General features: G+C 41.0%; 1 protein-coding gene, 1 long non-coding RNA gene and 1 other non-coding gene across 3 annotated transcripts; 1 reads left to right on the top strand and 2 right to left on the bottom strand.

Annotated features, from left to right (window-relative positions):
- Positions 1 to 3950: 3950 nt before the first annotated feature.
- cetn3 (centrin 3) lies at positions 3951 to 6258 on the top strand. Its single transcript, XM_008325130.3, has 5 exons — positions 3951 to 4139; positions 4363 to 4498; positions 4664 to 4778; positions 4874 to 5065; positions 5880 to 6258. The coding sequence occupies exons 1-5, from the start codon at positions 4123 to 4125 to the stop codon at positions 5924 to 5926; spliced, it is 507 nt and encodes a 168-aa protein (XP_008323352.1). The 5' UTR covers positions 3951 to 4122; the 3' UTR covers positions 5927 to 6258.
- Positions 6259 to 6302: 44 nt separating this feature from the next.
- LOC107989470 (uncharacterized) lies at positions 6303 to 8560 on the bottom strand. The gene is made up of 2 exons (XR_003051828.1): positions 8196 to 8560; positions 6303 to 8004 (listed from the first exon to the last, which is right to left on the bottom strand). It is a non-coding gene; the product is annotated as an uncharacterized LOC107989470 (long non-coding RNA).
- A 1701-nt stretch (positions 8561 to 10261) lies between these two features.
- Positions 10262 to 10333, bottom strand: trnaa-ugc (transfer RNA alanine (anticodon UGC)). The gene has a single exon. It is a non-coding gene; the product is annotated as a tRNA-Ala (tRNA).
- Between the last annotated feature and the right edge of the window lie 360 nt (positions 10334 to 10693).

Genomic DNA, 10693 nt, shown 5'->3' with positions numbered 1-10693 from the left:
TGCAGCGAGTACACCTACTTATTCAAATCCAGACTTCAAAGTGAGACATCCAACGTAATTGTGCGGTTATTGAAGTGTGCTGTGTGAGGTTCACACGCATTCATTAAATGTTCGCATAGTAAGCAAAAAAAAAAAAAAAGTATCCCATTAAGGACGCAGGTCCCTTTAAAAGTTTATGTACGCCAATGAAAAGGATAATAAAGTCATTGCTCTTCACCCTTCCACAGTCTGCCCCAACGTGATAAAGCCACAAAAAACTGGGAGAAAAACACTTATTAAATAATTAAATGAAAGCACCTTTTGGGTTCAAGAAAGTAAAAACTAAAACAGCAGTTTTGAAAACTGCACATGACTTTCACATTTTTTCTGTATTGTTCTGAAAAGTTCCAGAAAGAGTCCATCTTTAACTCTAATCAGGAACAGTTCTACTGTTGGCTCTTGGGCTGCTCCCCTTTCAGACAAACCGCATTCTTTTGAGGCATTCTGCAATAACTTCACCCAAGAATGTATAGTCAGTGTCTCTGTGCTCATCTATTGACCCTTCCCTCTCAATCCATTTACTATATTTCTTATCTTTCTCCAAATGCGTCAATGTGTGGACTCTGACTCTTCTCTTCTTTTCTCACTTCTGTGATGTCTCCAGAGTCGGCACGGCTGTTGTTTCAGCTCAGGAGTTTGACTGAGTGTTACAGAAACAGCCAGTAAAAGAACACGAAAGGCAGTTTTATCTAAGATAAACACAGCATTGCCTTTTCATTCTCTTCACCGGTCGTCAGAGATTCTTCTAACTGTTAAATCAACTATCTCCATATCCTTCTACACGAGCCAATAATTTTCTTTGGGTTTGCCCTGTTTCTCCGCCACCCCGATGACCTTTTCTTTCCAACCTGCTGCTAACCTTCGGTCATACATCACCACCCCAACACACTCCATCCATCTTCATCCGTTCCACCCTGTCAGCACCCTCTTCTTCGCCTCTTTTCTACGGTTCTCACTTCATTGGATGGTTGACCCCAGGTTCACAATTCAATTATTTGTGATTGTGTGGTTGTTGTTGTGTGCATGTGTGTGTGATTGTGTGTGGTGACTGTGTTTTAGACTGTTGACTGATGACACACACCGTCAACATCAGACTTACTGGCAGTTTCCGTTTTGACATCAGCTCAGTAGTAGTGCGTGGAAGGCAAAACCTGTAGTGTAAAGTGCTTTGAGTGGATGTCAGGACCAGTGATTGACCTGTTTGAGAGCTTTTGAAAATATTTGTTATTTATTCATTCATCTTCCAAGAGCCAGTCTTGGATGAGAGGCGAAACGTCTTCTTGAGAAAATGTCATGTCCAGTTGCCTAACAGAACTCTTCAACCTTGACCATGACCTGGATGACTGAGGATCTTCATAGAATTTCCATCTATACTTTTTCTAAACAATCCATCGTGTGGCCCTCCAGTTTACCATACTGCTACCCCACCTCAGGGCGCAGCCAGGAACAAACCATCTCCGACCACAAGTGCACAGTGAGTACAGACAGGCGGTCTTTGTCTGTGCTCGGGGTGGGGCTCTGGAGAAGTTGGTGTAATGACACCTGTTAGACACACAGGCCTAACGTTGAGACTTTACACATACACCCATTGGCCGACCTTAACAACCTTAATTACATCCAGTACTGTAAATATGAAGCATTTTAGCATTTTCATGTCAATTTACAGATGAACTAAAATAACTGTCGTCTCCACAGAGCTTTAGTCCTGGCTGAAATATCATTACGGCAGACAGTTAAACCCACAATGTAATTAGCTTTTGTTCAAAGCAAAAAAAGAAGAAAAAAAAAGTACCAAATTATGATTAATACCTCGCTGGTCCTGTTTTTTTTTTGTTTTTGTTTTTGTGTGTGTGTAACTTAGCTGTGTATCTGTTGCCTAGCTGCCCTGTGACCTGTGTGTCTTGTTGAACTGACTACGATTGAGACCACGACACATGTACTGTACCTTGGACCATTTTCAATCTTATTAAAGACTGTCGTATCTCCTAACTTTGTCCTCAGTCGAGCCTTGTCACAAGCAGTGGACAACTGTGTATGACTTTTGACATTATTTGTCCCTTCATCCAGGGTCACCACAGAGGTCGTTGAAGTAGTGACCTGGTACAAGTGGTTCACAGCGTGTAGGCCACACATGTAAACTTGTGAGGACAAACTTGTTCCATTAAAAACCCAAAAGTCCATGCCATCCTCATGTATAGAGCGTGTGAGAATCCCAGGGTTTTCCAGCTGCCGTCCATTGGTCAGTGATGAATGAGCTACAATATAACCTTAGGTATTCAGCTCCTGAAAAGACAGAATTCAGCTTTGTGAGTGTAAAAACAGTAGTTTCTTTTTGAGGCCAGGGCTGCACCACTTCACTCACATTTACACAAACATATGCTCACATGTAGTAACCTCAGAGAGCTGCTCCTGTGCCTGTTTGGTCTTTGGCCTCCTCTGTTCACCCCCACAACAAGTTACAGGCTTCAGGACTGGAGGAGGGAAGTCATGAACACAAGCTTTGTTTTGAGCGTTGGCTCTTTTCAGTGAACTTCAGTGAAGTTCAATAACAGAACAGCAGCAGCAGGTCTGAATGAAGAGGCAATGTTCTATTGTAACACATTAACTCTGTTAATAAGACAGTGAATCAGATGGTGCTGGTCACACTTTGAAATCAAAAACCAATAATATTGAGTTAAAAATCTGGTATCCTAAAATCAAACTATTTAAGCTATTTACTAAACCTTATCTGAAACAAGATTACACACAAACACAGATATCCTGATTAACATTGGTCAATAACTGTAGCAGGACAATCAGCTGGACCAGGTCGACAACTTCAACAAAGTCACTGACATCTTCTCAACATGTCTCCATTTAATTCTTTTATTTTTTTTACTTTAACAACATCTACTGTACATATCTAAAAACACTGAATTACTATGTGTGTCTTGTTTCTTCCAGAGCATCAGACCAGCACTGTGTGAAACTGTTGAAATTCAACTTCATTGCGTCACTTCACATAGTGAGAAACTGTAGCATCTCTAAGTCACACTCCGGTTTCCTCTGGGCTAAGATAGAAGTCTTTCCCAGACCTTATCTGTGCACACACATGTCAGACAGGAGATGCACTGAGAGATAAGCAGAGACCTGGTGGCACCCAATTCACTAAAGGATGTCCCTGATCCTGAGACCTCGGTGGGAAATACATGATAGTGGCAAAAAGGGTGTTGGGGGTCAACAAGATGAAAGCCCTCCAACAGCCTGAAAAATGTGGATGAGGTGGATAAGAGCTCAGGAAGTGTTAGGCAGAATCCCTCCCATTAGTGGAGTTACTTAGAACTCAGAACGAGTAAAGAAAAAATATATAAAAAGTGTTTAAAAAATGCTTGAAATTGGTTTACAAGTCCCAAAGGAGTAAATAAAATCAGAATATAATGTTTTTCAAATCCAAGTGAATACTCAGTGTTCCCAAAGCTTTTTAGCAGCGGCCCCTTGAGCCGCTTAAAGCTTCAGAGCTATTTTGATATATATATTTTGTTTTCAAGATTTTGAATTTCTGACTTTTTACTTAGTTTTAAGGTGATACGTGAACTGTTAAGGGACACGTAAGTAACCTGTAACTGTGACAAGAAACTATAGTTAGAAGTATATCCCATTTACTAAAACCCTTTTTTCTATAGAAGCCTTTATATGTTGAGTTTACATATAAACTGAAAAAAGATGTTATGATTAGAGACTATTTTATCCTATTCTGTAGCAGCTAAAATTCTGTTAATAACAAAAAACCGAAAGTTACTCAGTTTCTCTCCTTGTCCCTCTTTTTTATTGTACCTTTTTCTGTGTAGAGTAGTTTACCGGTAGTTTTACTTTGTGCCACAGGATGGCGATAATCTGCTTAACCAGCCGCCAATGTCAGAAAAACACGAAGAAGAAGAATATCCACAGCTGTTTCCTGGTTACCGCCGACCAACAGGATGCTCCCATGAGTGAGCGCGTAGAAAATGATTTGTTTTGTTGTGGCTACAGACAGGACAACGTCAGACTCCGTTATTTGTAGTGACACCGTCGTTTCCCTTGTAAAGCCTTAAACGTGAACAGAAGATGAATGTACCTCTACGGTAAACCAGCGTCTGTCTTACACGTCTTGTCTATGTAGCTCCAGTCCACCGGGGACTGGAGCTACATAGCTATTGTTAGCACGGGTGTAGCAGCTTCACAATCCTAGCAGAGCTTTATGTCTGGACATTTTAAAACAAGTCTTACAAATACCTAATCGTGTGAGTAAAGTTAAAATTGAATGAATAAATCAGAGACTGTAGTAACTTTTCTTTCCTGTTCCAGAACGGATCCTGCAGCAGACAAAACAAGGGTAAACAAGAAGAAAGAACTTACAGAGGATCAGAAGGACGAAATCAAAGAAGCTTTCGAACTGTTCGACACTGACAAAGACAAAGAAATTGACTACCATGAGCTAAAGGTGAGCCCTGTACAGAATTATCATCATCTCAAAAAAATCCTGGTTACAGCACCACTGTATTATGACAAATGCAATGTAACTATTCAGTGTTTGTGATACAGACTGGAAACACTATATTACTCAAGTCATGTGACCTTTTTTTCACAAGTAAATTATCCCTGACAGGTAGCGATGCGAGCGCTGGGCTTTGAGGTGAAGAAAGTGGACGTACTGAAGATTCTCAAAGACTATGATCGAGAAGGAAAGGGGAAAATAACCTTTGAGGATTTTAATGAAGTTTGTAAGTACAAGGCTGTTGAGATGCTGTTGAGCTTTGTCCACCAAGGCAGTGCATTAGACACAGCGTCAGCCAATGTTGTTCATTACTTTTCACAGTGACAGAACGCATTTTGAATCGAGACCCAAAGGAAGAAATACTGAAGGCCTTCAAGCTGTTCGACGATGATGAGTCGGGGAAGATCAGTCTGAGGAACCTGAGGAGAGTGGCTCGAGAACTCGGGGAGAACATTAGCGATGAAGAACTCCGTGGCATGATTGACGAGTTTGATGCAGACGGAGATGGAGAAAGTAAGTAACAGCGAGAAATGGCAGCATTGAAAAATAATAAAATAATGGTATTGGTCTGATAATCGTTTAAATGTTTACACATGCAGGGAAAACATCAGCTTAATATGTTAGGTCATTAACATCACAACTGACATGACGTCCATGGAGTAACCCTTCTTCATCTGATGAAGAACATTATGTATTTTACACACACGGAGCTTAACAAGTTATTTACCTTTTGCAACAATGGCGCACAACAAGGTGTACTGTAGTATTAGGCAGTGTTTTCCAACTTTTTTGGAGACACAACAACAATGTATTTCACCGTAGAAGAATCCTGTGGTTCAGCACCAATTCAAACTGTCAAGAAATTATACTTGTGTAATGGAATACAATGATCTTCTGCTTTTAACTTACTCGCAATTGACTTACTCAGTGTAAATCCTGAGCCTGTTTAGTTGAACACAGCCATGGTATGCAGGTATTGAAGGGAGGCGTACACAGAAATAGTCAAAAGTGATGAATCTCTTTATTTATTTTACATTCATCTGCTGCCACATAGTAAAATAATATTTAATTGTGTAGTTAGATAATTTTCCACATTTCACCTGCGATGGATGATCTTTCATTGCACGTTGTTGTTGTGCTGTGGTACAGTGGTTTGGCGATACAGTCCACAGAAAAACAACAAGATAATGGCCACTCAGTCGTTGCTTCCTTGTGCATATCTGACCATGTAGGCAAACATAAGGGATAGAAAAGATCCTTTAAATTTGCTTGAAAACTTGTCTTTGCTACTTGTGCTACAACCAGCACTTTGTCTTTTCTTCCTCAGTAAACCAGGAGGAGTTTCTGTCCATCATGTCTACAGACTCTTCATGAAACAACAGCTCATCTCAAGGTGTTTCTTTAAGCTGGGAGAAATGTGTTGCTCTGGTCACTGAGAGAAACAACAGAGACTTTCTTCAGTTACAGCCAGTGCTCACAGACTGTCAGCTGTAAGTCTAGTACGTTATTTTGGCATCCATTCGACCAAACTTTCTTCGAAGTCACTTTGTCTTTAGGACATTACAGTTTTTCTAATGTTTGTACATACATCAAGCAGTTAAAACTGAACATCAAAGATCAAGCCATATGTAAAAATGAATTAAAACATTAATTTATTTCCTTTCCTGTCAATGATCAATTTCTAGCTAAAGCAAAAAATATAAGAATTTTTTCTGTCAATGATCAATTTCTAGCTAAAGCAGACTTGAAAAAGTAGACTTGAACAAAAGTCCTTCTCCCCTAATGTCCTTGACCGTATTGTCAGTTTTCTGGTCAAATGTCTACTGTGAAGTAGAAGTCTATCAGTAATTGTAAGAAACTTTTGATTAAACAAATGGAAATAATTAGTAGAAATAAAAATGCTGCACGTTCTGGATGTTCTCTGCTGCAAACTTTACTTCAGTATTTCATGTTTTTTTTTTTAAAGTTAGTCGGAAGTATCTATGGATTTAAGTTGTCAACTTTTTAAGCCTTTCTTACAGACCTGGGGAATAACTGAGTACAACAGGTAAATGAGAGACTGCCTGGTGCAAAAGAGTAATTTGTAAAGATTCTGTCGTGTGAGCATTTCTCTTTATAGAGCCTAGTCTTTCTCTGAGGGAAAAATGTTAAGATTATGAGTGTTAAAACCTCAGGGTTGTACAACCTCTGCTCCCTCTAGTGGTGTATGGGGGAATATGTTTCCCAGTAGGATAAGGTGAGTCACTCAGTAGTTAAATACAGATGTTGTGTATATTCTCATGCGCTCTGTTTGGGTTTGTGTGGTATGCGTGTGTTTGACTTGAGAATCCAAACAAAGTACCGACTGTAGTTCTACTTCACTGCACACTGTGACTTGGCAGGAATAAATGATCTTTGTACTCGACTTTAATGTCCTTTACGCTGTAGTCCATCGAGTCCAAATAGGAGGTGGCATGACTAACAGTCCACAGCACAACAGATGGTCAGATTCTGGGAAACTAGTTGCCGGCATGAGGGTTGTTCGATGACAAAAGTGGCCTGCGGGCCAGGGGTTTGAGACCCCCAATCTAAAACCTTTAAAATTAGTGACAACATCTTTCATTATAGAAACACTAGTTTCCTCACCTGTGGATTCAGGTTGGTGAGTGAGTGTAAATACAGAGCACATCTGAACCAGCTGAACCATGGGCTCTGTGTTGCATGTCACAATTCCTCCACCAGGTGTCCTCCAAGGAAGGCAGGTTTTAAAACCCCTCAAGCAGCAGTCTGTTAGGAATCCTAACAGGCTGCTTGTTTTTACTCAAGTGACTCATTTGAATGTGTTCACGACCTGTGTTTGTGTCCAAACTCCCCACTGTTGTACTTTATCCAATAGAATGGAAATGCTAATCAGAGAAAACTAAGTTTGGCTGATTGTTTGTATAATCTTGCGCCTTTGGTGTTGATGCACGTCCACATGTAAACTTTAAATGGGATACAGAATTTATGAAAGTAACTTGATGGTTCTTGGCAGGGGACCAGTACCCCTCACAGCTGCCAAAAACTGTACAGTGATTTAAAGGTACAGTTGTTCAAACCATGTTTCTTTAGTATTTTTTTTTCTGCTGTGTTTGATGTCAGCAGACACACACACACACACACACACACTTACACACTCTGTAGATATTGTGTTACCGAGTATGTGCACTCAGGCTGAAGGTCAGCATCCATGCTGGTTATCAGAGCTGCATCTGATCGTGGTTGCAGGGGGAGACATCATGACTTGTCCTTGCACTGGCACATGCTCAGCTGTCACACCCAGGCCTGCAGCAGAGCTCCATAAATAGACCAACCCAGTCCCTCCCCAGTTACAGTCCTGGAGTATCCGTTCGGTGTATGACTGTGCATTCACATCCTCCATCAGACGGTTAAAAATACATGCAGTCTGGATTAGTTGGTCATGGTCTTACTTTCTGGGAAGAGAGCAATAGCAGAGGTTAACCTAGGTTCCACATCTATATCCACGGCTAATGTGATGATATCATATGAACTCTGGTGTCTGGTTATCTGCTGTTGGTCAGACTTTGTTAAATCTGTTTTTACGGCTTTCTCACAACTACAGCTAGTACACTGAGTGCAGAGAGACAACTGAAAAACAACACACCATTAATTCTTACTCAGGAGCCTTCCTGGAAAGAACCAGTACTGCTACAGACCCATCACATGTTTGTTTTTTGTTAGCACTTTTGGTCCAGAGAAAAAAAGAACATTTTAATTACAGCAGAAAAGACTTGAGCTGCTAGAGTTGCCAACATTTATTAAAGATATATTTACTAATAACATCTATAATAAGTTATAATAATTGTATTTATTATAACTATACTCAGTGGCCACAGGGTAGCAGTAAAGTATCAAAAAGATGCTAACTGCCATAGAAATCAGAAAAAGAAAGCTGGCATCAGAGGATGTCACATGAAAAGCATCTCAGCTCACATAAAAGGCAAAAGTTAAAAAAAACAAAACAAGTTGATGTTACTCACATAAAAGGCAAAAGTTAAAAAAACAAAAACAAGTTGATGTTATCATTGCTAACTGATGCTAGTTGGCAAAAAAGGAAATAATAATGTTCCAGGTGATTATAGAAGACACTAATTTAACCAACAACAGATTATCAAGAACGCTAAAGAATTCTCAGAAAGATGCCTACTGCCATAAAAATGTACGGACAGAACAGTGAGGCATCAAAGGATGTAACAAGAATAGTATTCCAGCTCTTGAAAGGACAAAGTTATGAAAAAAAGCTTTTGAAGGTGGAAGTTGTAGACATTTACTGATGCTAGCTCGCAAAAACGGCGAAGAAGAATGCTTCAGTTATTCCCAGAAAAAACAATTCAGTGACAAAAAGATGAAAAAAGTGTCAAAAGATGCTCAAGGCAAATCCTGTGGCAGCATCGCACGATGAACAATGTCACTTTTTGTAAACACCAGAGAAGAAGAAGAAATGAGCAGAGTAGGGCAGTAGCACAAATTCTTAATTTAATTTTTTTTTCTGGAAAAACACAGAGGAGGAAATTAAGGGTTAAAAATAAAAATGAAAAAAGCCACTCTCACAAAAACTGAAGAACAATCATGTCTCCTGTGACAAGTAACGCTTTTAATCAACCACAGTGCACCAGAAGTCGATCATCTCAGTGAACATGAGTAAACCAGAGAACCTCAACCCCACCCAGAGCTGGTATGGGCCACCAACAGATGTCGAACCGATGTTTTCAAACCCAAACCAGTCTGAGGAGGAAGTCACCAGTGCTGCGGCGATGGCGGACCAGACCGTCCTCCTGATGCCTGAGATGGAGCTGAAACGACTCACCTCTGAGAAGGAGCAGAAGATCTGGGAGCTACAGGAGGAGCAGTGCTTCCTCATCTACCAGACTAAACAGCTGCAGAGGGACTTAATCGATGAGACCGAGGAGATGAACTACATCGCCAGGTTGGTTTCAGAGTCCAAGAAAATAAAAGCAGCTGCCGCTCAGAAAATCAAGCAGCTGCAACGAACCGTCGCCTCTATGAGGAAGAAGAGGGAGAACGCTGAGGTGCACCTTGGCCTGGAGAAGAAGGAGGCTGCTCATGTCATGACTGCACTGGTCCAGGCTGAGAACCAATTATACCAATGTCACCAACAACTGGAGGATGACAAGCACTATCTTCTGCAGCCGACCTCCAGCCTCAAGGTCTCTCTGAGCCAAGCCCAGGAAGACCTGGTCAAGGAGAGGAATCAGTGGACTCGGGAGAAGTTGGAGCTTCTTCAGTCCATCAGAAAAGCTAAACGAGATATGGAGCAAGAGGAGGAGATAAGGAGGAAGACCATGTCCCACCTGTTGGAGAGGATCCAGACTCTAGAACATAATATGAGGGAGGCTCAAACCAAGTCTAATAAGATCACTCCATACTCACGCATGGTCCAGTTCTTAAAGAACTGACTGGAGTCCCCAGCTGACCTCTGACCTTATTTGTCACATATACGTGCTCCTGCTACACTTGTCTGTGGCCAATCAACAGAAGGTCACTACAAAACATGAATAAATTGAAATTTTCATACAGGATGTTATACACATAAGACAACAAAGGAATAGCTGCTTGCTTAGTAATCTACAGCCAGCCTAGCCGGGATTTCAACCCATGACCTTCTGATAACGACCCCTTTTTTTTCCAAGTTTCCGTCCACCAAAACACTGGAAATGCCGGGGATTGAACCCGGGGCCTCATACATGCAAAGCATGCGCTCTACCACTGAGCTACATCCCCATACAGCTGTCAGACTACAAAGAGTCTGGAATTCCTGGTCAGTCCTACTGTAGGAATTTCTCTTCACAAACTAGTTGTAATTCCATTCTCGCTTCTCTGTTTGAAAAGAGCAGGCTTTAATGGTTGCATAGCTACCTTTGAAGTACAGTTCTCTAAGATGTATAATATTCCACTTTTTACCATTTGGTCTGTATCAGGGAAACAGCTGTTTACGAGATGAGATTATTTCCGTTTTACTAACGACCACATGACATCTGTTGGCATCAACGCTGCAGAAGTATGGGAGGAGTGGACACAGGCATGAGGAGGGAATGCCTTGAGACGGGCAGTTGATTGGACTATGTCTGGCACTTGACTGAG

Source organism: Cynoglossus semilaevis, chromosome 14 (genome assembly GCF_000523025.1).
Source record: "Cynoglossus semilaevis isolate Cse_v1.0 chromosome 14, Cse_v1.0, whole genome shotgun sequence".
Taxonomy (NCBI): Eukaryota; Metazoa; Chordata; class Actinopteri; order Pleuronectiformes; family Cynoglossidae; genus Cynoglossus; species Cynoglossus semilaevis.
This window is presented reverse-complemented; position numbering and strand designations above follow the sequence as displayed.

Bases quoted from the DNA above. Each gene is read 5' to 3' on its own strand.
- cetn3 (XM_008325130.3), top strand. The intron at 4,499-4,663 runs GTGAGCCCTGTA...TATCCCTGACAG, and splicing joins TTGACTACCATGAGCTAAAG to GTAGCGATGCGAGCGCTGGG. The intron at 5,066-5,879 runs GTAAGTAACAGC...TTTCTTCCTCAG, and splicing joins TGCAGACGGAGATGGAGAAA to TAAACCAGGAGGAGTTTCTG.